Below are 26,344 nucleotides of genomic sequence, written 5' to 3' on the forward strand. Positions count from 1 at the left end.
AAATGCTTTAGCTAATAATCTTAGAAAAGCAGCATCATCTCATCTTCCAAATGTCTTCTAAAGCCACTGCTGCACGTAATAGAAGATTGAGTCTGCAGCACGCTGGGCACGACTGGAGAATACCCACCTGACCAAGCTCCCTGGGAGACTATGGCAAAATAAGAACATCAAGAAAGCATGACCTCAAAAAAACACACAACAAGCCTTACTACTGTAAGCCTGGCATCATGCTACTCATCTTTCAAGCAAGTGGAAATGAATCAGATATCTTAAGAACTTCAAAGGTATTGGCAATATGGCATTCAGTGCTTAGGCACCTTCGGAGCTTGATGATAAATGACGGAGTTTTCAGTACTGCAGTCTTGACCCCAAGCTCTTAGAAAAGTTAATGCATTATTTCTATTAGCTTACTTATTGATAATAGTTTGATGAGCGGGATCATGTCCAGACTGCATCGAGCACTTCCATGTCTTCCCAAACTCATTACTAAGAGACTAAGAGACAATACCAAAACACAGAATATTTTCTGCAGAGCAGATGTTATATTGAAAATAGGAACACCTATCAATTAATTCCAGTTCAAGTCAGCTATCTATCCAGAGCTCACCTTTTTATGTAACACAGGTCAGCAAGCTGTGTTACAGCTAGGGTTAAAAAGCTATCCCTTACAACAAATGCACATACCCAACACAAATCCATTTGCCTATTTACTATTTCTTCCCCAGTATATTACTTGTTAATTTGATTGATATATTTGATTTACAGCATCCATGCTCTGGGCTGAATCCCACAGATAACCCCCAAGCACGTGTTTGCTTTGCCCCATTGTTTAAATAAACCCACTAGAAAACACACAGAAGAAACAAAGAATAGAATAATCAGAAAACCATCTAAACTAATTATTTTGAATTCATTTGTTTTATCAGCTATCTACAAAGTATCACCAGGTGCAGGATATTGCAATCTCAACCTAAGAGCTTTCAACATTTGCTCTGCAAGTGCAGTGATTCTTTGGATGAAGCGTCACCCTGCCCGCTTTACAAGGACAACCCTGCTGATCAGTGTGCTATACAAAGGATTACATACATCCCAAATAATAAAAACTAATTGAGCAACAATTTATGCATAACACACCCTCAATTTTACATATAATATTTAATTTCCTGACTTATATTATCTATTTAATAATGTAAAGGCTTTGGTTTTACAGTCAATTTCACGTTCATAAATACATGTGAAAGGCATTTCCAGAGCACTGTCTCCAGGCATCTTGAAATTTCCTGAGAAACAGGAGTTGGGAAGGATCTTTGCTTCTACTCCCTGCAGCCACTCTAATCGGCATAGGATCTTTGTACTGCAATTTATAAACTGCTTCTTTATGTTATCTATCTATTCTGTCCTACAGTACACAAAGGAGAACAAACGCCTTATGAATTGCATTAGGCTTGCACTGCACCAGCACGTCTAGGTACAGGCAAGACACCACGAGTTCTGCAGGCAGCATCCTACCAAAAAACCCCACAAAAACAAAAAAACAAACAAACGAAACAAAAAAAAAACCTACCAACAATGGAAGAAGTCTAACTACCCAGCACCCTCAAAGACTTATCTGCAACCTGGAATTGTCAAGAAAGGCAAATATGGGAGGCGATGCACTTAAATCTGACGAGTAACTCTAACTTGATAACCCAGTTAAGATCGATTTGACCGGGCAGCCCGGAGACAAAACGAGCATCCCGCCGAGCGGGAGCCAGGAGAGGACAGGAATGCGCACCTACCCCTTCCCAGCCGCCTCCTCCTCCTCCCGCCTTCGCTCCTGCCTTGCGGGGGACAGGCGAGAGACAAAGGGGAGGCGAGAATCCCCCCGCACCGGGCGGTGCCGGAGCGGGGCGAGCGCCCGGAAATCCCACAATCCCCGCGGCCCCGGCGGGAAACCCTTCCCTCCTCCCTGCCGCGGGCCGCTCCACCGGGAAACCCCGGCCCGAGGCCGCGCACGTGGGACGGCGTGAGAGCGGGGGAGGGGGAGGGAAGACGCGGCTCTGCCGGGCCGGGCCTGCGGGGCGCCTCCTCCCGCCGCTGAGGGGAGCGCCGGCGGAGCGGCCGCGCAGCAAGGCAAAGGTTTACGGGGCTGACGCGCGACCTCACCTGCTGCTTGCCCCTCGCGTAGGGCGGCTTCGCGACTCCCAGGTGGTGCCGCCGGGTCCGGATCTTGCCGCCGCCGCCGCCGCTGCCACCCGAGGCCATGATGCGATCTGGCCCGCCGCCGCCGGCGGCCTCCTCCTCCTCCTCCAACTGGTGCGGCCCCTGTGCTCCGCCGCGGCCCGGCAGCGCTGTCGCTGTCACTATCCCCGCGGGGACGCGCCCGGCCCGGCCTCTCTCCCCCCGCGCCGCTCCCGCCCGCCACGCTCCGCGCGCGGCCTCTGGTGCGCGCGCGGGGGGCTCCTCCGCGGCCTCCGCCCCGCCCCTACCCGCTCGCGCTCGCGCGTCTCTCCCTCACGCGCGTCTCTCCCTTCCCCGCGCTCCCTCCGCGATCCCTCCACCCGCCGCTCCTCGCTCGCGCTCTCCCGCCCGGCGGCGGCGCCCCGCGCGCTGTCCGCCCGCCCGCCCGCGGCCCGAGCCGCCGCCGCCGCACCCCCCTGCCCCGCCGACCAACCACACGGCGGCCGCCCCGGGCCGCTCGCGCGTCACCAGCCCGCGCGGGCGCGTCACTCCGGCGGCGCCGGGCGGACGGCCCGGCAGCCCCCGCGCGCGCGCACCGCCCCCGGCCTGAGGGGAGCGGGAGGGGCCGGGCCGCGCCGGCTGCGCGGGAAAAGCGCTCCCCGGCATCTGCCGCCGCCCGCCCAGGGGAAATGTCCGCTCCCGGCCGCAGCTTGGGGACGTATTCAGGGCCGTGAGCGGAGTTCGTGCCGGGGTCCCGCCGCGGGTGATTCCACCGCCTTCTCCCCTCTTGCCGCGGCGTTTCACAGAAGGGCTGAGGTTGAAAGGGGCCGCAGTGAGTCATCTGGGCCAACCTCGCCCATAGCACAGGATTGGATCCAGAAAGTTCCTGAATTTCGGCAGTGAGGGAGACACCACAGCCTTTGTGGGCACCCTGTTCCAGTCCGCGGTTATTCGCAAAGTAAAGAATTTTTTTTCCCCCTCCTACTTAGGTAGAATTTCCTGTGCATCGGTTTCTGCCCGCTGCTTTGGCACCTCCGAGCACAGCCTGGCTCCGTCCTCCAGACACGCTGCCCCGGGGACACAACTCACCCACGCTGAACCTCCCGCAAGGGACAGCTCGAGGGGGAATGTTCCCTTGTCCCTGACGAGGAGCAGCGAGGAGAAGGCAGTAGGAAAAGGGTACCGGGAGGTCTGCAGTGCTGCCCCAGCCTGCCACTAGCGAATGGGTTTGTGTAAGCAAGAGGAGATCCACTTTTTTCATCGCTCAGTGTTGGAATACGGAAACGAGGTACGGGAGGGAAAGCTTCTACACGAATTTTACTTCCTCAAAACATGAGGAAGAGTGCATTCCTATTACAAAGTTAAAATATATAAAAATGTGGTTTTTTAAAAAAAAATTATTGAAAGTTGAGGAAAACCTATAGTTTTGCATTTTATTTTTAGCATCAATGGGCCATGGGTAGGATGAAGCTGAGTACTGCAGAAAATCACAAGCAGCTTGCATCTGTGCAAGTCAATAAAAATGTTAGTCAGGATAGAGCCCTGATGCACCACACACCCCTTCCACCACAAAAAAAAAAATCATTTATCCCAGCACACACCTGAAGAAAGGGTGTGTGGAACTGGGAGAGGAATATGGGGAGTTCAAACAAGAGTGGATTCTGAAAGCCTGCAGTAAACAGGCAGCAGCTAGAGAGGAAGAGCTATAAGAAGAAATGGTACTGGGGAATTTTGTGCTGCCTCATCTCTGCTTCATACTGGCTTTTTTTGAACTTCATCAGGGTCTTCCCAGCTCTCCTACATGGCTTAACTGCTCTTGTCCCATTTTCATTATCTACAGGAGATAACAATTATCCAATACCCAGCAGGGTGGAATTCCTCCTCATAAACTACACTCTTACACTCCTGCCCCGCAATTGTGAATACAATTAAACATGTAGGGGGATGACTGCAGTGATAAACAATCCCCTATTCAGGTACATGCATGTTTGAAGTCACCTGCAAAAACCGTATCATTTTGTGTAAGTGGCTGGTGTGCTACAGCTGCTGAGTAATTTTAGGATGAAGGTCTGTTTCTACAACATCAAGATCTATATCAATATAATTATCAAAACATTAAAAATTGCATTTTAGCCTGGATTTGTAACTTCTTTTGCCCAGGAAGCAATTACCATAGCTTTCAGCTTAAGAGGAGGGGAAGGAAGGCAAGTATAATGTGCTTCCATTATGCAAAGAGCTAGATTTACAGAGGGATGGAAATTGTCCACTGGTAACAGACATTCATTAGCAACAATGCTGGCTTCTAAAATGGTACCTATGTGGGGAACTGACTAAAATCATTCCTGTGCTGGTCATTTAGGAGCTGGGCAAATTTAAAACAAGCTTCCCTCTTTATGCATGCTAAGAATATTATGATAAGCTATAAACAATTTTCCACATACATGTCAAATGCAGCTACACTACATTTACTCTGTAAGTTCAAGTGCTGCTTTATTTACTTATTTAGAACAATTTCCATATGGTGACATACCTTTAAAGAAACTCATGACTCAGAAATACTTGTTGATGTAGTCAAACAACAACTATTGACATGAGTCACTGAAGTTAAATAAATGTCATTAAACATGAGACGAAACAAAAGGCAAATATATATCTCCAGCAGAATGATAATGATCATCATCATTTGATCAATCTTCCCTGTGAGTTATATCTGCAAGTTACTTTGAGGTAGCACTAGAAAGAAGCTGTTGGTCCAAGAGCATCCCTGCAAAAAGAAACATTCATGGCTTAAGTACCATTTAACCTTACACTTTTCAATCTTCACTGGTTTTTAGCCTGTTTCTTTCTCCCTGTTCACTGACTGCAGGATCATTAGCCCCTCAAACCATGGTACTAAAGCTCTTATGTTCAGATAAGTGGAAAACAAAAATGTTACTCTTCTTCAAGAGTTAAGTGGGTTTTAGATAAAGGCACTATCTATCACAGCTAGGTACAATGAAGAGTTTATAAAACCAATACTACAGATTCTTAAAAAAAACCCCTTCATCAGACTTAAAAAAACCCACAACATTTCAGCTGGGTAAAACACACAAAACACAACCAAAGTCAAATACCATGGTGTTGAAAACATTGCTCCCAATACTACTTTTTTTTTTTTTTTTTAAATGTTTCTACTACCATCAGCTCTTTGTAGAGCTGAGAGCAGGCATCGGCACGATGGGCATGTTCAGGTCTTTGTGTAAGCTCACTAATGCAGGCAGTAGTTGGACCAGTGCTGGAAGTTTCCTCACATAAAACGAATGCCAGCAGATCTGATGCACTCACTTTTTCCCAAAATTTGTGCTTACACCAATACAGAAAAGTTTTCAGTGTGCCTTTACAGTAAAGAATGTGTGCTGCAGAGAGTATCTTGATCCCATATATGCACTCCTAACTGGTAAGCAGTATAGACTAGAAAGGCTCAGAAGACAGAAAACAAAGTTAGACGTATTTAAAACAGTATCACAAGGGCTGCAACCAGCCGACTCCCTTCTTTACCTCACTTTTCTTCTGTGCTGACTAAAAATAATCTATTCCTCAACATTTCTCAGGTTTGCAGAACTAATGGCCCAAACAACCTCTTTCACTGCATTTCATAAACAGTATTTTCACTATATGGATACTTTACAGGCCAGAACAGAAGGTGCATGGCTGAAAACAGTCTCTAATGCAGAGTGCAGAGACCTTGCTAACATGTAAAATCTGCATAAATATGGTGACTACAGACTCTGAGGTTTATGAGCTGTGGTGATACAGTGCTGATCTAAGGGAAATCATACAACTACATAGGCTTTTCATTACATAACTCATAAATGGATCAACCTCCCAAAAGGTAAAAATCAATGGATACTCTACAGGATTTCTACCAAGCCAACATGCACCCTTAGCATCTGGTAACACGATAAAAGCTTTCCACAAATTACTCACTGCAGCTTAAGTATGGTGTTAAGGTAACACTACGCAAAGCAGGATATGCACTTCAAAGCAGGAAGCTTCAAGGTCTCTGCCTGGGTTATAATCTTCCTGCTTGTGATGACGGTGCTTGCTAGATACAAAATCCTTTGCCTAGCAACTGCTTTGTACTATCAAACTCGGGCACCACATCTGTGCACTACAACTGAAATGACATCAAATCCAGTACGGTGTTGAAAGTTTAACACCCCCGCATCAAAACTCAAGGGGCCTACATCTACTGCCTTGAGTTTCCTCCCTTCTGCAATCCTGTGAAACAATTCTATGCAGGCACACAAGTAAATCCCTTTCCCATTCAGATTCTCTTTGCTTCATTTATTCCACTTTCTGTCACATTCCCATTATTAATCTCCCTACTACAACCCTCCAAAGACTGACCAGTTCACGTCAGGGAAACAACCACCTACAAAATCTGTTTGCAGCCACATTGCAACTAGTTCTCTCCAAAGCATGGCAACAGTTTGTAAGATTGTGATAGTAATCTCCCTGCCTAAACGAGGGGGGTTTGTTTTCTGTCCTTCTACATACAGTGATAATCCAGGAATAACAATAGTTCCTGTATTACACCAAAAGACCTTTCTAGTTTAAAGCATCTGTATTTCATAGGTTGGACTAAAAATCCCAGCTGAAATTAAACTGCAAAAAGAGGGAGACTCTAGTGAGCAGGTAGAAGGGACCTGCTGTGCCAAGTCATCACTCTGCAGTGCAGTACTAGTTTCACATTTAAGAACAGTATATAGGTTATGACCATCACTTTAATGTAATTAAGTCATCCTAGCAATTATGGTTTAGGCTGCCCCCACAATACACATGGTAGTACCAAAATGCCTTGAGTAGCTTTAGAACCTTTCACATGTATTAGTTAAAAGATAATTTCTACCTTTTTCTCTTCAAAAGTATTATTTTGTTTCCAGCCTGAATTTGTTTTCTTGTATACATTTAAGTAGTAACAGGAGCTTAAGATGCTCCTATGACTGGAAAATACTTTATATCCTTTCAGATAAGAACAGTTTAGAGGAAGCTACTCAAAAGTTGCTAACTTAAAGCAGAACTTTCTTCATTGCCATTTCCTCTAACCTCTTTTGACTTGAATACTGTCATCATCCTACTAAAATATTATAAACCTCTTCACTATGAAACATCTGAGCATGAAGACTGAACAAATAATAGATGTTTAGGATAGGGTGCAGTTTAGCTGAAGGGGATACTGGGATACTTTAATTCCTGATGGGTTTTTCTACCTCATTTAAAAACACAGGGTTTTCTCCAAGGATTCTATGTGTAAGAACAGGGATTATATTACACCAGTTTCTTTGCTGTAAAGGGTCAGACAAGAAGACTAACAAAAATAAAGTTATCAGTAGGTATCATCCTTAGTCTTTGGAATGATTGCAGCTACAGCAGCTCAAAGTTTACCCTTCTGTATGTTAAAACTGTACAGCATGTTAAGATCAAGAGCTTGAAAGATTGCCTAGGTAATCTTGGAAGGATGTGAGAGCTAGTTTTAGCTAGTGATGATGCCCATACCAAAGACAGGTGAAATACCCCTACTGCCTCCAGCTAAACTCCACAAGCCAGAAGAGAAGGTGTTTTGTATATGTAAGTAAAATCCCTTGCTGGCCAGTTTGCAGAAACAAAATTTTATTTACACAGGCAAGTCTATCTTTAGACCCCATTGAACTCTTTACATTTCTAGAATATTTACACGATTTCAAGATGCTCCAAGTGATGAACAAAAAACAAAAATTACAGAAACTGCCAAAAGCATAAAAAAAACCAAAAACAAACCAAAAAACAACCCAACCTATCATTGTGCTTTAAAACTTATGAACTAGAGTAATGTAGAAGAAATGTAATTTTAGCACCTTGGTCATAACGGTCATGCTATATAAGACACTTAAATAGCAGAGGGGATGTCAGAAGTGACCGTATCCAGAGGTTGCCAGTGACAATTCATGAGGGCATCATAAAGTTCTTCACTTGTCTCCATAAATTGTCTGTTCATTTCATCAACATCCAAGTATAGCTGTGGGTCTGAAAATAAAAGCCTGGTAAGTACAAGTGTCAGAACTTGGGAGGCTTGCATATGAAAACCTGAAGTAAGTGCCTAATAAAGTGCACTTTAAATTTAATGATTTAACATACCTAGTAATACATCTAGTGAGATGTTTATTCATCTAGAATTTTAACAAAGCTAACAAGTCAAGCTTTGGAATTAGTGTATTCAAACACTAGAACTATACTGGTATTTCCACATGAAGCAGAGATTCAGGGACAATTAAAATTTTTGGACAGTACAAGATGTCTCTACTAAGAGCTTAATATACAATAATCTTAGCAGAATCACTATATCAAAGATATAGTAACTTCTTCAGCAGACCCTTCTGGAAGGAGAATGAAGGCAAAGGAACAAACGCCTACTTCAAAGTGTTGTTGACAATGTCCCATTCTACTTGACATGGTGTACAGTCCTAGCTTTAAAATCCTACCTCATCTTAGCTATAAACCCATTCTTTATCCAACAGTCACTGGCTTGTATTGTTAAAGGGCAGAAGTATGGCTAAATTCAACCTACAGTGATGGAATTATCATTACCTTCAGTTATTAGGTCATCATTGATTTCAGTCATAGTTGAAGCTTCCTAAAAAAAGATTTAATCATAGTTAGTTTCATAAAGCATCACAAATCCGAAATAATTTTATGCTCCCAAATATTCCCCTCCTACCACAACTATAAAATAAGCAGGAGCTGGTCATGGTTGTTGGGAAAGGATTTCTTATGGGGTGTTTCGTGCTTTTTAATGCTTTGGTTGGGTTTTTTTTAAGAAAATCGTAGTACAGTTCCACTTGAAAGGCACTTTTGGAAGTTGTAATTGATCAACTGGCTGACTTAGATATGATCATCTTACAACAACTCTTTATTTTGCTTTAAGTGAAATACATTAAAACACAGGATGAGAGCAACACTACAAAAATTTGCTGTCAGAACTGTTATTTGATATACATGAACAAATATTGCTGCATAAGTAGCTAATTCTAGGGATGCTCAAGCACTTAAATCCAAAATGCTGAACAGAACCTTCACACTTATGTGACTGCACGATTCCAGTTTCAGGACTTTTTTGCTCTGATTTACACAATCCATATGACTTGTTTGCTGTTTTTAAATTAATTGTGTAGTGTCTTTACCTCAAAAACAGCTGGAGCCATAACAGCATCTCCTAAAGAGCAGTCTCCAACAGCTTGCATGCTATCATAGGGAGTATAGGAGCTGTAGTTGTAGTCAGTATAAGGATCGTAATTCCACTGTGAATAGTAGTTCTGATAATCTTGGTAATAATCATTATAATTGTATGACTGGTACCGCTGGAATTCTGCTTTCAGCCTGAAACATGAGAAAGTATATACACAGTTAAGAGTTTGAGAACAAACAACTTCAAATCCAGTGTTGAAGTTAAACAATTTCACATGCTTCCAAGTTTATGAGAAAACTTTTCTAAATAGTTGCCTAAGTTTAATGTCACAGCACAATACCTCATGTTTATAAGGAAAGCAAATCCTCACCTTCACTAATGCCAGAAGTTATTATTTCCCTGGATTAACTCGAGTTGCATTTCTCTGTATTCAGTTTGAATACTTTTGGTATGTTTAAGCAAGCTACTGGTAAAATGATTCATTAAGATCAGAGACCTTTACTAAGCATTAAAGACACTTCAAAAGTTTAATTAGTCCTTCCATCTTTTGTTTTATTAATACAAAATCTTGTAATTTCCAGAAAGAATGGGGTAAAGTCAGATTATCTGTTTCAGAGGAGCATCTGACACTGCCTGTCAACCATGTCTACCTTCACCTTCTCAGGTTTTGGTTAATGAACAGTTGCCAAAGCTTAGCTGTCAGGTGAAGTCAGCACTGTCGTTATCCAGAATGAAGCCAAAGCAGCAGGAAAATGGCAAAACTTATTCGTTATGAAGACCAAAGGGCCAAGTGATTTGTTTTCACTGCTTTCCCTCTTCTGAGCAGATTTTTCCCAGGGACAACTTGAAGTGGACTAAAGGCAAGTATCACTGAACAAGAATAGTCTGTTCTAAAACAGAGGTACACTTACATGAAAAAAATTGGGATTAGCTGCAAATTCCAAGAAAGCCCCTATGCTTAGTCATTTCCTCACTGATTACATACAAGCAGACCTCCTGTGTTTGAAGTGTCTGATATCTCTTCCATCTCCACTGTGCTACAGAAAATTCAGACTGGGGCTTTTTGCCAAGAACACTAACTGAAGGAGCTCAGAAATAATTTCCAACTCAAGTGACTTAATGACAACTACTCTGACAGTTGCATTTTTGGATGCTGTGAGAGCACAGTACTCAGCTATTTGGAAACAGGTGTAGATTAGTGGTGTGTATTTCAATAATAACCACATTACATTTTTACTTCATTACTGTGAAGCTACACATACATTCTAATAAATAGGTATTTTATTGTCTTACTACTGTAGTACTAGTAAACAACTAACTTTATAATGTCTCGGTCTTCCACTTCAAACTTCTCTCCTACATCCATCTATGTAGGAAAAAAAAGATCTAAAAGATACTGCTGACATTCTTCTGGATAGCAGAAGCAAGGGAAACTCTTTGGAACCTCATTTTCAAAGCAAGTTAGTCAAAGCAAATCTTGACAGTGCTCTCTTGGGTGAGGGCATTTCTGCTCCAAAGCAATGATGCAATATTGGCAAAATTATCCAGGGAAAGAAGCAGTAGCTGTTATTTTTAGCCTTCTAACAGAACACACAAGCTACCTTCATGAATATATACTAAAATTGTTTCATACAAGGTCCTATTTTTGTCTGTATTCTGGATCAAAGTTTATCAAAATTGTTATTAAGTCTCTAACTGGATTGTCTTAACTGACTGAGAACTGAGCTGGCAGGAAAAAAACCCTCTCAAACCAAATCAAATTTAAATTTCATGCTACCCTAATCACTTGAGAAGCAAAGAGTAGTATTCTAAACTAACTGTTCAAGCAACATCTCCTTTGGCTTCTTCGCCCTATATTCTGTATTTTTCCGCTAAAGAGTTCCTTCCTCTGCCAGCCTACTTTAGAACTAAAAATGTGCTATCTTGTCCAAGCCAAGGGGGAAGGCCTAGAAGAAAAGCTTCCTAGCATAAAAACAAACACTTCTTGTGCCTGCTACCTTCTTCAGGCCTAAACACAAAATACTTACAAATGCATTCAGCTTCACCACTGTAAGCATTCAGGCTGGTCACAACCGCAGCTAAGCCCAAGTTATGCAATCTGGCTAGATTTAAGAGTTGGATTTCCCCAGCAATCCTCAAAGAGGTTGATGGATCCAGGCAGTCAAACATAATGCTTCTGTGATTTTGATACTACATCGTGTATAGCCATTATAGCAAGGGCCACAGTCTTTACAAAGGCAGAGCTAAAAGAATCCAATTATTTAGAATTACTGTATCAATGCACAACTCATGTTACCTTTTAGAAATTCCTATGCTCAGCCGGATTCGTTTTCCCCCCAGACCTGGTGCATTCTGGCAGTCTTGCAGTGCCCTCATCTGATCACCTTGCTCACCAAATCTGACAAAGGCATACCCTCTACAATTTTCAAAAGGGAGAAAACAAATTCTAGTATTCATAACAGTTACAAAGCCAATTAATTCAATTTCTGTCTTCACAAAAACAGAAAATAGTAGCTACTATAGCTTCTATTGCCTAAGCAATCTCTCTGGTATGTGCACATGCACAGAAGATGGTTTCACAAAATTAAAAACTTGGGCCAGAAGCAAAAAGCTTTGTTGATAGCATTAAGATGCAACTTGCTGAAAGCCAGCAAAACAATATAAGTTAACTGCTATGTGTGTAAGTAGCCAGATTCTGTATTTATGCACTTACAGCAGTTAATGTATCAGTATTAACCCATTCCTACTGCTCTACAGGTCTAACATTCTATCTAAATTTGCTCTCTCAGACTTTCTTTACTTTTTTTAAAGTTTCTTACATTAGCTCATTACAGCCAGTATTTTCTGAACTGCAAACTCACTCATTCCTGCTTCACTCTCTGCCTGGCCAGTGTACCTTCTAATACTAGTAAATAAAGCTTAGTAGAACTTTCATCTCCCAACCCCTTATGGTTTGTTAGGCTTACTTCTCTTCTATATGTAAAAAGGGAATTATTTTGTCCTCAGTACTGCGCATAACTAAGTGGACACAATGCTGTAGGTAAGCACACATGTCCATGCAGACCTCTCCCTTCTTCCACTAACTGTTTTCATGCAATATGCATTTGGCTGAATTGAAGCTTAACACATTAACAGCTAAAACTAACCATAAAGTTTTAGAATCACAAGAATCTATATTGTTAAAAAATAATGCCAGAGACTAATCTCTCTCTTCCTGCCTCTGAAAAAAAATTAAAGACAGTTCAAATGGAAGTTCTTCTATATTACTTATGGCAACAAACATATTGACAGCATTAACACATTTTCACAGGGCATTACCTGGAATATCCCAGCAGGTCTGTTGCTATTTTGCAGTCAATACAAGAAGGGTACCTCTTTAGGAAATAGTCATAGAGCTGAAAATCATCTACTTCTGGAGTCAGCTCCCCAACAAATATTGAATAATCCGGTCTTTAAAAAGATAAGAGAAGCACCATTAACTTGGAGAACACAGGTAATTTCAGTATTGAAGTCCCTAATATACAAAGCAAGTAGTTATTACTGGACAAATAAGGTGACTAAATATGAAGAGAGGACTAACTGCTAAACTCTGCTGAGCAGTACAGAACGGCATCACTGGGAAGTAATGCCACCACTCCAGCAAGTGTGTCCATTCTACCACTTCTGCAAGCATTTCAAAGGCACAAATTTATTAAAGAATGCTTTTAGAAGTGTTAGAAAGTAATATTTGTTTGAAGGGCAGGACACCCAAAAATACCAAGAAAAAATATTAAGTTAAAGTCAGAATTCAAATAGAACTAAGACTATTTTGATACCACATCAAGCAATTATGAGAAAGACAAACTAGGAAAAAATATTATTCAAATGGCAATTCAATTCCATAAGCAGTACTTAGTGTATAGAGTAATACTCAGTGTATATATGAAATGTCACATTTCAAGATTTTAAAAAAAATTGATGGCATTCATTAGTCATTAGCCATTTAAATAGATAAAAGGGTCAGGGCTGCTCCTTTCTAAAGGTCTTTACCTGGTTGTGTTAGTACTGCTTGGGACAAACTCTATTCTTCCCGGCTTTATTTTGTTCTTTTTCTTCCGTTTCTTTTGTGGTGTTCTCCACCAGCTGTAGGCCTGGAGACATTCTCTTTTTTTTGCCATCAAGTCCTGTAGAGAGAAAAAAAATTGCCTTTATAGTATTTAGCCTCATTTACATTCCTCCCTCCCACTCCCCATCACCACAGGTGATTTCCCCATATTCACCTTGCCCTTGAAAGAAGCCTGGGGTCCCATTTCTCCCTCCGCCTCCCATGAGGGAAAGCAGCCTCTGGGGAAAACGCCTGGCAAAAATAACAGAGCCAAAGGATTGTATGAACAGCCATATTCCCCTGACTTGTCAAGCTGGCTAAAGGATTGACAGCTTCCTCTGGGAACTGGGAACAAACCGGATAGCCCTTTGATGCTGGCCAATCCTAAGTGTTAATTAGCTTCAGGACTGGACTGTGTTCCACTTGAGCTCCAGGATGTAAAAAACCCTGCACAGCACGATCTGCGTGATGAAGAGGCAGGGAAATTGTCACTCTTGCCTAGAAGGGATCTCCGCTGTCCCTATCTCTCCTCACCTAGGAATTCTTCTGTGAGATGCCTCTCCTCACTACTACTACTAGTGAGTCACTCTCCCAGGCCAGGAACAACAAGAGGCCGATTAACAGAATTTAAGGAGAAAGCAGACCAGGAACAGGCACCAGCTTGGCTGAAGGAAAACTTGAACCCAGACACAAGGCCAGGAAGAAAGAGGCATAAAAAGTGCCTCTCAGGGAAGAAAAAAAAAAATCTAAAAAAGGAAAAAAACAAAGCCAAAACCAACTAAAAACTCAAAAAAGAAAAAAACCTAAAACCCCAAAAAACACAGTTCAAAAAGGAAGTGAGTGGGGCAACTGCACAAAAGAGGAGTGGAAATAGCCTTATTAACACCAGATGCCTCCCTCATTAAGATTCTTAAGATTCCAAAAATAAGAATGATGTTCCACAGCATTTACTTACGCAGGTTTTAATGTTCTTCCTCTATAACATCTCCACGTGTATCTTACAGAGTGTTATGCACAAGGTCCTTCAGAGGAACCCGCACTCAAACAGTGCAAACTGCAAAGCTTAATGTAATGCCCCCCAACCTGCTTGAGCTGACACAATTAAGTGTCCTGAGGACAGCCACATTGCTGGAAGAAATGACAGGCCTAAAAGAACACCCAACTCAGAGCAAGCTAGCTATGTCAGCTTTACATTTATTAGGAATTCTGAGTATGGTTCTGGAATCCATTTAGGCACTGCAAGCCTGTATTTCTGACTAAATGATCTTACCTGGGTTGCCATAGTTCAAACTGTCTTCTGTCTTTCTTGACCAGTATGACTGCACAGGTTCAATTTATTACACTCCTTCAGCTGAAAAAAAGGTAGGGGGAGGAAAAGATTAAGTATTTTATCCTCAATAATTATTACTTCCAAATATGTTTACTCCACCAAATACCTTAAAAACTTAAGTTCTGACTTGTCACTGCTAGAACAATGGAGATAAAAAGGATATATGGCCAACAGGATTACGATTAGATGTAATCTTCACTGTCCTAAAATGCAACAGACTACAAAGTTTTTTCTTGTCCAAAACACCAGAAAATTCTAGAGATCTTTTAAGTCATACACATTACCCTTAATTATGAAATACCTACATATAATAACCAAGTAATCCCAAAGGTTCTAAAATACTTAAAAGCAAAGCAAAATATACAGGCTTCAGTATATTTTGTACAGCCTCCTGTGGTTTCTTCCCCTTTTAGCCAAACTTAAATTTACTTGTACCACAAACTGTGCAGCTAAAAACAAGTAGTGGTACTTCCTATGTGCTAAAGAATGAGAAATAAAAGCAGGGAGGGCACAGTACAAGCAAACATGATCTTTCTCTGAACCTTTTCCACTTACACATTTCATTCATTACCATCAAAACAAAAACCAGCAAATAACATTTTACTGCCATCACTAAACCAGTGGACACACTTTCCTGAAGAGATATCTTTGTTGATCCCAATATCCTTTCTTTAGACTTTCCCCCCAAGTCATCCAACAAATATAAATCTGTGCAAAACTCAATTTCATTTTCAAAGTATTCTACATTTACTTTCACACACAGGCCAATTCACCCCTACCATTTTCTTCACATCTGGTGTAACTCCTGTGCAGATACTTGACTGCTGAAGTTTTAGTTCCCATTTCCATGCAAGAATTTATATTATGTTTTACATTTTGGCTGATTAAATCCACAGCCACATAATGCAATAAAACACAGAACTCCACAATGCCTTAAAGGCTTGCCTGTAGAGTGGAGCAGTTCAAGCACTACCTCTGAAAATGGATTAGATTAACCTGTCATAGGATAGCCATAAAACCTAATTAGAGCATCCACGTATGGTGCTGTTCAGAGTTACTATGGACTTCATTCCCACAGCCATTGTAAAGCCAGGAAAAGAGTCAGGTACAAACAAGCCCTTAAAATACAGGCCGAAAACACTAGTAAGGCTAGTGTATGCTAAACTGAGCACATGCTAACTTGAAGTAATTGTGTTCATTATAAAGAATTATCAGCAGCAACTTCTTTCTGTTAAGGACAGTCATTATTAATGCAAATATCCACATTACAATGTTCCTCTAACATTGGTTTTTAGTAAAAGGAACTGTAAACTCCTTCATTCTCGAAACACTCAAGTACCGATTTCTGAATTCACAGCTGCGCAGAAACTTTTTTTTTTAAACTTACCACTTTTCACTGGCGCAGACCTAATGGAAGATGGCACGCACGACAGAGCGCTCTTGTTACAAGAGGCTATCAGGAGGAAAAGTGATGCAACTGCTCTTCGGTTGGTTAGCACCAACTTCGATGCAGAACCGGTTTTGTACACTTCCCTGTCCGATGGCGACCTTTTCACTAGAAAACGGAAACATTTTAAAAGCAGTTAGAACAACGTGTATTAATACACCACGGCTTTTATACTTGCTTTAACTACATCTACAGTCACAGCTACCTTTCATTTAAGCAGTGGGGTAGCTTCAACCCCCAGAATTCAAAAATATCATAGCAGCTTTTTATTTTATTCCACTTTTTTGCATCTTGCGTTGATACAGGGAAAAAGTGGACGAAGCTGTCCACGGCCTGAACAACCCGTGCAAATACCGCTCACCCAGGCAGCGGGCAATTTCTCCCCCCCTGCCTTGGGCACAAATTTGGCTTATATGAGGCGCCGGGTCCGGGTACGGGGATGAGGGAGCTCCCGGAGCCGGCGCGGTGGCCGGGGCCGAGCCAGGCCCGAGCCGTGACGCATTTCTCTAGCCGAGCCACTCGGCACGACGGGAAGAGCCCGGCCACAAGTGCGCCCCGCCCGGCCGCGGCCCTCCGTCAGCGGCCACACTGGCGCCGGGCCGCGCTTCCCGCTTACTGTACTACGCGATAAGAAATTAACTAACGTAAAAATATCAAACGACCCGGCGAAATAACAATGAAAGCCGGCGAGGCACGGGGCTCGTTCTGGTACCTCGGCCCAAGCGCCGCCGGGGCCTCCTCGCCCCGCGCGCCCGGAAGGAGGCGGAGGCCGCGCGGTCCCGGGGAAGGGATAGGCTCGAACATTCCATCCCACCCCACCCCGCCTCGTTCCCAAAAGATCGGTTCGCGCCCCTTTTCCCCGCTAGCAGCTCCCGATCCCGATCCCCGCTCTCCCCCCTCCCTCGCGATCCCGGCACTAACGCCTCTCGTCCTCCCCGCCGCCATCACCGCCAGCGCCGCTTCCGCCCCGCGAGGCCCCTCCTGCGCGGGCTGTCCCGCGCGCAGCCTGACCCCCGGCCGCTCCCTCCGCCGCTTCCCGCTCCGCGGCCGCTCCCGCGGGATTCTCCTCACCCGCCCGCAGGGAGCGGGCGCTGCCGGACGCGGGGCCGGCGCGGAGCGGCGCAGGCAGCGCGGCGGACGGGCGGGCGGGCGGCGGAAGAGCCGTGGGGAGCGCCGGGGCGGCGCTGTGCGGTGGAGGATGGAGCTGGTGGCGGGGTGCTACGAGCAGGTGCTGCTGGGGTTCGCCACGCGGCCCGGCCAGGTAACGGGAGCGGGGGGATGGAGGAAGGGAAGAACCACCGAACGGGCTGGGTTGGAAGGGACCTTAGCGGCCATCTGGTTCCCACCCCCTGCCACGGGCAGGGACATCTTGCACGAGACCAGCGTGCTCAGAGCCCGGTCCCGAACGCCTGCAGGGAAGTGAGGGGGAAATGCCCCACCCGCCCCTCTGGAAGCGCTCCCCGGCACTCACCGTCTCGCCCGTCCGCAGCCGCGGTTCCGGGCGCCGCCGGGGCTCTTAAAGCGCGTTGCGGGGGCGGGGCGGGCTGTCCGCGGCCGCTGCCGGCAGGCTCGGCCCCTCGCTGCTCCCGGGAGCGGCGGAGCCGTGGCGCTGCGGCAGCCACGTGCGCGCGGGGTGCCGCGGGGCGAGGCCGCTCCTCCCGAGCGGCGCGGAGGAGGGATGGATGGGACGTGAGCTGGAGCTGGGGCCAGGTGGAAGGCGTGTCTGCAGCCTGCCGCGATGGAAAGCGAGAGAATCCGCCTGTCTTGCCCTTGGGATTTATCTCTGTGCCGAGACAGCTTCGTCTAAACACAGCGCTGATTACAAGGGGCAGTTTGCTCGCTTAAATCCTTTGGAGTAATCTCCTAACAACACATTAACTCAATAAGATCCTATTATGCTTACTGCTAAGTGTAATTCCTCCCCCTGTACTCGGCACTGGTGAGGCCACACCGAGTGCTGTGTTCAGTCCCCTCAAGTCAGAAAAGACTCTCAGATGCTGGAGTAGGTCCAGAGAAAGGCAATGGAGCTGGGGAAGCGTCTGGAGCACAAGTCCAGTGAGGGTATTGAGCCTGAAGAAAAGGAAGCTTGGGTGGGACATTATCACTCTCTGCAACCGCCTGAAAGGAGAGTGAAGCCAGGTGATGATCGGTCTCTTCTGCCAGGCAATCAGTGACAGGGCAAGAGGACATGGCCTCACTCCTCCGGCTAGCAGACGTTTAGGTTGGGCATTAAGAAGTATTTCTTCACAGAATGGGTGATTAAACATTGGAATGGGCCACCCAGGGAGGTGGTGGAGTCACCATCCCTGGAGGTGTTTAAGGAAAGACTGGACTTGGCACCCAGTGCCATGGTCTGGTTGACAAGGTTCAGTCATGGGTTGGACATGATGATCACCAACCTATTTTTCCAACCTATTTTATTCTGCGATTCTGATTTTTACATATGTTCTTTTTCAGCTTTTGCTTTTAAAAAATAAAATTACGAAACAATGAAGATTTCTATGGTCAGCTTGAGAAAGACCTATTTGTTTTGCATTTCATTTACAGTCCTGGGCAGTTGTCCCTGATTTTACCCATCATGCCCATTCTGCCTCGTTATCAGCTGTAGCAGTGAATAACAGATTTGTGGTCACTGGGAGCAGAGATGAGACAATCCAAATATATGACATGAAAAAGAAGATAGAACATGGGGCTCTGCTGCAGCACAATGGTAAGGGAGCATTATTTGTAAAAAACATTAATGATAAAAAATTGTAGCTGAAAAACTGGCCCTTGCCAGAAGAAAGCTGATTTTTTTTCCTGATAAGACTGTAGTGGTGGTGGTGTTGCAGCCATGATGGTGTGATGACACCAAAAGGTAAGCTTTTGAGCACAGAAGGTAAAAAAATATATTTTGGTATTGCTGCTGCTTTAAATTATTTGTAGTTTTAACTGGTTAAGGAATCATGACCCACAAATGGCTTATGTGCCATTTTTCTTCTATGAGGATGGTTTATCTAGACCATGCGTACTCCCAGCTACTGTTTTTCCCAGGGTTGTTGTCCTGTCACAAGTGTACAAGAGCGACTCAAAAGAGAGTGTTTGTGTGTAGGAGCAGGCTGCTGCTGCAAGAGGAATTAACCTGGTACATTTCCCACTGTATGTGCTGCCTGAATTTCAACTGCAAAGTACATGATAGAGTCACTGAACAGTTTAGGTTGAAGAGGATTTTTTAAAGGTCCTCTAGTCCAAGGACATCTGCAGCCAGATCAGGTTATCAGAGCCCTGTCCAATTTGGCCTTGAATGTTTCCAAGGACAGCATATCAACCACATGTCTGGGCAACTGTTTCAGTGTATGCTGCTGTCTTTGTAAACAAACTTCTTCTTTATATCTAATCTAAATTGTCCCTCTTTTGTCTAAAACTATTAGCCCTTGTCCTATCACACAGGCTGTGTTAGAAGGTTTGTCCCTATCTTTCTTATAAGCCCCTTTCAAGTACTGAAAGGCCACAATAAGGTCTCCCTGCAACCTCCTCCCAGATGAATAATTCCAATTCTTCAGCCTTTCCTCGCAGTAGAGGTGTTCCTTTCTGGTCATCTTCATGGCCCTTCTCTGCACTGGCTTCAACAGGTCCACATCATTCTTATGCTGTGGACTTGTTGAAGCTGGATACAGTGTTCCAGATGGGGTCTCTGGAGAGCAGAGCAGAGGGGCAGAATCCCCTTCCTCAACCTACTGCCCACGTTGCCTTTGATGCAGCCCAGGATACATCTGGCTTTCTGCACTGCAAGATGGCTCATGTCCACACAGCTGGCTCATGCCCAGCCTCTCATCCCTCAGCAAGCCTAAGTCCCTCTTGGCAGAGCTGCCCCTCAATCCCTCAGCCTGTCCTGATACCAGCTTGCACTGTGCTTTGTGGAGCTTTAAAGTTCCCATGGCCCACTACTTGAACTTGTTCACGTCCCTCTGGATAGCATCCCACCCCTCACCACTCACACAGCTTGGTGTCATCTGCAAACTCGCTGAGGGTGCATCCTTTGTCTATATCATTGATACAGTCATCTGTTAATGGATGTCCAAATAAATCTGTTTGGGTCATTTGTAGCTCAGTACTGATTAACCAAAAAAGATCCAGGAGCTAGACTGAGCATGGTAGCTGCATTTAACTCATATATGATACATCTGGTGATTATGGAGAAGCAGCATGTGCAGTAAATTCAGCTGTGTGTCAGGAGTAAGGCTTTGACTGGAAACATTCCCATTGCCGATGGAAGCTCTCTGCCATGGTGTTTGAGTACTGCTGTGACAAAGAGCAGACCAGATGGAGTTCAGACCTGTGTGGGTAAAGGGCACCTGATAGAGCATATCAGACTATTGAATATAGCAAGGAAGTTTGAGGTCTTTTTTTAAGAAATACTTAGGAAAAATTTAGATTTTCCCAAGATTAGGGTAGTAGCTGGCATGCCTTGATGGAAGAAACTTTTCTGTTAAGTTGTACGTTCTCTGTTAATTTCTGCAGTAATTGTTCAGTGTTACAATTAACATTGTTAATTGTATTTCCAGGCACAGTAACTTGTTTGGAGTTCTATGGGACTTCACATCTACTGAGTGGGGCTGAAGATGGACTCATTTGTATCTGGAACACAAAGAGATGGGAATGTCTGAAATCCATTAAGGCACATAAGTGGGTTTCTTAAATCTTCATATTCACATACATTTTCATGTCTATTTTCCTGTAAATAATACATCTGACTAATGTTTTGTTTTTTATCAGGGGACATGTGACATCTCTTTCTATTCATCCTTCTGGGAAATTAGCTTTATCTGTTGGAACAGATAAAATATTAAGGTGAGTTCTGATGAAGTAATGTTGAGAACCATAATTCAGTAACTCTTAATAAGGTGATATAAGCAACAATTCCATTTTGGGATTAGGCTGTGCAACATTGATAAAACATATTTGTTATCAAATGGTTCAAAGATCCATTGGTTTGTCTTTTGGAGTTCTAAGTGCCAGCTGTTCATACCTTCTTCTTGTAAGCTCTGACTCTTCACAAGTCACTTGTAGAGATATAAATATGTTTATGTTTTGGAACACAATTTGCTTAAACTTTTGAAAACTGGCAGGTTTTCTTTAGTGTGATTTTTCACTTGGAGTGTTTCCATGTTGCTGTAGATACCTGTTTTAGAGATACAAAATATTATTTTAACAGCTCAAATGCCTGTTGGCCTCCCTTTGGGCTCAGTATTGCACATAGTGGTTTAGAAAATAAATAAAACAAGTTCAACATTATAGCTTGCAAGCAATATATGAACTCATCATTTTCTCTTGCATTAAGAAGGCAGAAAAATGCATAGAGAGGCTTAAAAGCTTCCTTTGGGTGCCTCATGTCAGCAATTTGGATTTCAGTTTCATTGTGCTGTTTTTAACCAGAATACACATTACCTGTTGTTGTGTTTCAGAACTTGGAATCTTGTTGAAGGACGATCAGCCTTCATCAAAAACCTGAAGCAAAGTGAGTTTATCAATTTAAATCCACTAATTAAGTGCAATTTGATAGTTTTATTTTTTGTGTAAATAAAAGTTGACTGAATTAATCAAGTCAGTTAATTGCAAACTTTCACAATATCTTTTTGACATGTGCAGAAAAAACATATGTAAGCTCATGTCCTTAATAATAATAATTAAGCAAAAGGAAAACATAGTACCACTAAAGTAAATCCTTTTTTTACTTGAAATTTGAGGTCAGAGCAGTTAAATAAATGTGTTTTAGTGTGTTTTTCTTTACATTATTCTTTACATTTAAGAGCATAGCTGTTTATTCTAGTTTATTTAATTTTTCATTGAATATTTTCTTAGGTCTAGGTAGAAAACAGAATCTAGTAGCTTCTAAAGATTCTTATTTTAGATTCTCTGTATCAATCTGTACAGATGCACACATAATTAAATGGTCCCCTGATGGAGAGAAGTATGTGACTGTGATAACAAACAAAGTGGATATCTACAGACTTGACACAGCTTCAATCACAGGCACCATTACAACAGAGAAGAGGATTTCTTCACTTAGATTTATTACAGTAAGTGCAAAAACGAGAGGTGTTAGGAAATTAACTGATTTGAAACACATGAAATTAATCACACTTGCATTTCTCTTTTCCTATTCCAAGGATTCTATCCTTGCCATAGCTGGAGATGATGAAATGATTAGGTTCTACAGCTGTGATTCTCAAAAATGTCTGTGTGAATTTAAAGCTCATGAAAACAGGTATTCTATATTTATTTACTATTTAAATATTTATGGCAATGCTGAGTCCTGTCTAAAGTTCAGTGGCTTGTAAGGCTGAGAGTATTTTGCTTTTCTTTTAGTATAAAAAGTGAATTTATTTATGTGCTGAACTCCAAACAGACTTGTTTGCTTTTTGTATAAGCACAAGTACTGTGCTGTCCATGCATGTTACAAAAACAATAGGATACAGAATTAAGAATATTACTGTTCTAAATCTGTGAGTGAGAGTGTGTGTGTGTTTGCATTTAAGTAGTCTTTACTGAATCTAACTCTTTAGAATGCTTAAAAAAAAAAACAAAACCAGTTTTATTCAGTTCAAACAATGGGAGTGTAATCATGTATTCTCTTGTTTTGAATACGAAATATTTGTCCAAATGTTGCTTTGAATTCATGAAAACACAAAAGCATTAGCAGTAATGTCACTGATGTGTTTAATAGTGTATGCTTTAAAGTCTTAAAGAGTTCTGAAATGAATTCTAATAAGCCTAGCAAAGGCAAATGTTCCTAATATAAATGACAGGACTTGAAGCAGATCCAAGTTCTAAACTCCTGCCTGTTACTTGGGAGTTTTTTATTCAAACTGATTTTTTAGACTGTTGTCTATTCATCTTTAATTTCTCTCTGCTTACTGGTCTGAAGTGAACTGCAATGCTATAAGATAAAAATGTATTCCTTTTCACAGAATAAAAGATATTTATAGTTTTGAAAGAGAAGGACAGCATGTTATTGTTACTGCATCCAGTGACGGTTACATTAAAATGTGGAATCTGGATCTTGATAAGGTTGGTGTATAAGACTGCTTGTTATATTTAAGAAACTTAACAGAGAACCAAAATTGCAGACTATTCTGTTGTAAGAGATCATTTTAAATCCCCAAGAAAATTTTCCATGAAATGTAAATGTCTTGATTTTCTTCCATGTTATGTTCAGTAGAGATGTATGTCTATGCACATATATTTATGCACTCATATTTTTTTTCATCTTTGTACTTTTTTATTTAAACAAACTATAAAATCTGATGATATTATGAGATCTCATCGCCACTTTATGTAAAGTTATGCTTCCCATCAGGCCTAGCCAGGCTATCTAATGAGTTATGTATGTTATGACTATGTAATTAGTTAAGGACTGCTGTAAATTTCTGTAATGTTGATGACTGTTGCTACTCTTTTGAAAACACCAAGTCTATGGTTTTGGCAGGGGAAGGTGGTTGGGAGGAACTTATCCTTTAGAAAAATTCAGTTACATAAATGTACTGGGTACTTGCATTTTCTGTATTTTCAGACAGTTCTGCGTAGCACAGTTCAACAAGGAATCATGAATTATTTTAAAGTTGATTGTGTTTATTGATTGCTTTTAAAATCAGAAATAGATTTTTAAAATTTATTGCCTGGTTACAAAAGAACTGCTATATTTTATGATAAGTATCTTGGATAGATCAAATAACTATTTCTCAACATATATACACTCAAATCGGAATTTTCCTGTTTTTAATTTCACCCACTCTGGTTATTTTTATGCTTGTTGTACAGAATTGGAAGAGTGATCAGGGAACTCTTTACCTTTCTGTATAACACTGTATTTATTTTTGACCAAATTAATTTCCCTGCAGGCAAAGTTTTGCATAACTGTGTGGGCTGCTCTGTCCAGCTCTGAGAGATAGAATATCCTAATACAGTACTTTCCAGTGGGTTGATGCTGTTAACACTTCACATGTGTCTGTGACACTTTATCCCCTGATATCTGTAATAGAATATTTGTATTCCAAGAGATGAGTGATACAATTGCCTAACAATGAAACTGGGCCTTAAGATGCTTTCTCACTTCAAATACTTAATTAAATTTAATCAGAAATAAAATAAGGTTTAAACAATTTTTTTTTATGTTTTCTTCAGATTAAAGATGGGCCATCTTTACTGTGTGAAGTCAATACCAAAGCTAGGCTGACATGTCTTGCAGTATGGCTTGACCGAGCTTCAGAAATGAAAGAAAACACTGATAAAACTGCAGCATCATCTCAAGGTAAACAGAACTTTGTATTTTGAATTGTTAATGTGACTGTGAAATGGAATACACCAAGTGGGAGGTTTCTACCATATCCATTGGAAAATTTTGGTATTTTGAAGAAGTGGGGTTATGATGCCGGCAAGTGACACAGATACACTTACCAATCTGATAGAGTCTCAAGCCCATATGTTTGTTGGAGAACATCAGCCTCTTTTCACTTTTATTAAAGTTTTCTTTCTGTTTCCTGGAATAACATACTGAGGAAGAAGCCACTGTGTACCTTTTGAGACAGATAAGAAAATAAACAGTTGCTAGAACTGCGTATCTTGTTTTCCTATAAGCAAAATTAGGCCTGTAGCTAGTCAAACTTATGAAGTCTAGCTGAGGTTTGTTTGGGTTTTCTGCTGTTGTTTTACTGCATTGTAATCTATTTACATACTTGATCTTTGTATTTTTTAATTTCACAGACAAAACTAGCATAAAGAGCACTTTTTAAAAAAGCACTTTCCTATTTTTTTTTAATAAAAAGCTGTTTATAATAAAATGAGGTACAAATAAGTCTCTGTGCCATTTAGACTACAAAGACTGGACATAAAGGTCAGTGTGAATAATTCCTTCCTTTTTTCAGAAACAGAAGATGAAAAATCATCAATACCCAGGATAGACAAAGATTTTTGGACTACTAAAAGGGTAAAAATAGCAAAAAGAAAGAGAAAAATTATTCCTGAGAAGCAAAAGCTGAAAGTTCCAGTGAGAAAGAAGAAAAAGAAACAGAATAACTCGGCATGAAGGCAGCTACTTTCCTGCATAAAAAGTAAATGCTGGTGTTGCCCTGGTTTTTAGAACAATGTAAACCCTAAGAGGAATGTGCCTCTGACCCAATGAGTTGTTTAAAAATAATTAATGTTCTTACCCTCATAAACTGACTGATCATTTTGGTAACTTTTCCTTAAGTGAACAAAGCAAAAATAAATTCACAATGTGTAATGTTTATATTTTTCTATTAACAATAACATATACTTTTTAACTGGATCTGGAAAAAAAACTGCTAAAATAATAAAAAAAGCTGCATCTGTCTCAGTTACATTTTGTTTCACTTAAATACATATAAAAAACATGTACACTTTTTCATTTTAGTGTTGTGAATGATACTGTTCATTTCACTCAAGGTATGGTCTGCCATTGTCCTGCATTTATTTTCCTACTCTAAGAAAACACATTAAAATTACTTAAAGTATGATGATCACATCCCCTTCTTATGGAAAACTGTAATTTCTAGTTCTTGATGTGGACTTATACATGGACTTTATAAGCACAATGTTTGGCTTTTTTACTGTGTTCATTTTTATATTTAATTTTTTTAAAATCTTTGCACATGACTGAAACATTTTGTTCAGAATACAATACATAATTTTAGGGGGAAGAGTTTATATTAATAAGATTTTACCTTTTCTTCCCCCTTCCCACTGTCAAGTCCTTGATCTGAGACATGTTGTTAAAAAATAATTATATAACACTTGAAATTTTTGCCCTGCTGATAAAATGTCATCTCTTTTTGCTTGCACTTATACAAAAAGTAAATTCCTGACCTTCTCAGTCAGTGGGAAGAAGAATTTATCCTAAGCCTTATTACAAATATACAGTGGGAAAAACAAAGTTGAGCTGGAGAGAACAAGGTCAAAGAACTGAACTAAATGTTTACTATCTTTATTTTAAGGTGTAAGGTATGTTAATGTTGTTTTCTGCACTACTGGAGTACTCATTACTACTTCTGTTTTCTAAGAGTAATTGGGATTACACTTTATTCTGATTAACTTCATCCATTCCTCCTTATTTGTGTAGCA

The 26,344-nt window shown here is 41.7% G+C and overlaps 3 protein-coding genes across 15 annotated transcripts in view; 1 reads left to right on the forward strand and 2 right to left on the reverse strand.

Moving 5' to 3' along the window:
- Nucleotides 1-2,481, reverse strand: part of NUP153 (nucleoporin 153) — a 43,786-nt gene extending 41,305 nt beyond the window's left edge. The window contains exon 1 of one of the 2 annotated variants that reach the window (XM_079302923.1): nt 2,146-2,481. In XM_079302923.1, the coding sequence (XP_079159049.1) occupies nt 2,146-2,244 (99 nt within the window). In that variant the 5' untranslated portion in view covers nt 2,245-2,481. The remainder of the gene's footprint in view (nt 1-2,145) is intronic. The other variant, XM_079302922.1, reaches the window with a different exon arrangement.
- Nucleotides 2,482-4,624: 2,143 nt separating this feature from the next.
- LOC306799229 (tRNA selenocysteine 1-associated protein 1-like) lies at nt 4,625-18,238 on the reverse strand. Of its 12 annotated transcripts, none has more exons than XM_079299958.1 (11): nt 17,697-18,218; nt 16,166-16,333; nt 14,719-14,799; nt 13,624-13,700; nt 13,394-13,527; nt 12,683-12,814; nt 11,661-11,780; nt 9,360-9,555; nt 8,767-8,812; nt 8,037-8,205; nt 4,625-4,924 (listed from the first exon to the last, which is right to left on the reverse strand). In XM_079299958.1, the coding sequence occupies exons 4-10, from the start codon at nt 13,651-13,653 to the stop codon at nt 8,069-8,071; spliced, it is 795 nt and encodes a 264-aa protein (XP_079156084.1). In that variant the 5' UTR covers nt 13,654-13,700; nt 14,719-14,799; nt 16,166-16,333; nt 17,697-18,218; the 3' UTR covers nt 4,625-4,924; nt 8,037-8,068. The 12 variants fall into 12 exon arrangements, with proteins under 12 accessions (XP_079156084.1, XP_079156083.1, XP_079156089.1 ...); XM_079299957.1 differs by lacking the exon at nt 17,697-18,218 and adding an exon at nt 17,147-17,286; XM_079299963.1 differs by lacking the exon at nt 13,624-13,700 and having other exon boundaries at nt 17,697-18,222.
- On the forward strand, nt 17,366-25,487 carry PAK1IP1 (PAK1 interacting protein 1). The gene is made up of 10 exons (XM_079299951.1): nt 17,366-17,486; nt 18,773-18,935; nt 20,770-20,890; nt 20,981-21,055; nt 21,670-21,722; nt 22,139-22,284; nt 22,375-22,472; nt 23,176-23,275; nt 24,389-24,515; nt 25,129-25,487. Exons 1-10 carry the CDS (start codon nt 17,424-17,426, stop codon nt 25,287-25,289), a joined length of 1,107 nt encoding a protein of 368 aa, XP_079156077.1. The 5' UTR covers nt 17,366-17,423; the 3' UTR covers nt 25,290-25,487.
- The last annotated feature ends 857 nt before the right edge of the window (nt 25,488-26,344 follow it).

Source organism: Erithacus rubecula, assembly GCF_903797595.1.
Source record: "Erithacus rubecula genome assembly, chromosome: 3".
NCBI lineage: Eukaryota > Metazoa > Chordata > Aves > Passeriformes > Muscicapidae > Erithacus > Erithacus rubecula.

Coding starts and splice junctions, on each gene's coding strand:
- LOC306799229 (XM_079299958.1), bottom strand. CDS start 13,653: ATGGGACCCCAGGCTTCTTTCAAGGGCAAG. Junction 8,813..9,359: donor TGGCTCCAGCTGTTTTTGAG/GTAAAGACACTA, acceptor ATCTTTTTTTAG/GAAGCTTCAACTATGACTGA. Junction 8,206..8,766: donor TGATGACCTAATAACTGAAG/GTAATGATAATT, acceptor TTTTATTTTCAG/ACCCACAGCTATACTTGGAT.
- PAK1IP1 (XM_079299951.1), top strand. CDS start 17,424: ATGGAGCTGGTGGCGGGGTGCTACGAGCAGGTGCTGCTGGGGTTCGCC. Junction 20,891..20,980: donor AAATCCATTAAGGCACATAA/GTGGGTTTCTTA, acceptor GTTTTTTATCAG/GGGACATGTGACATCTCTTT. Junction 21,056..21,669: donor GGAACAGATAAAATATTAAG/GTGAGTTCTGAT, acceptor GTTGTGTTTCAG/AACTTGGAATCTTGTTGAAG.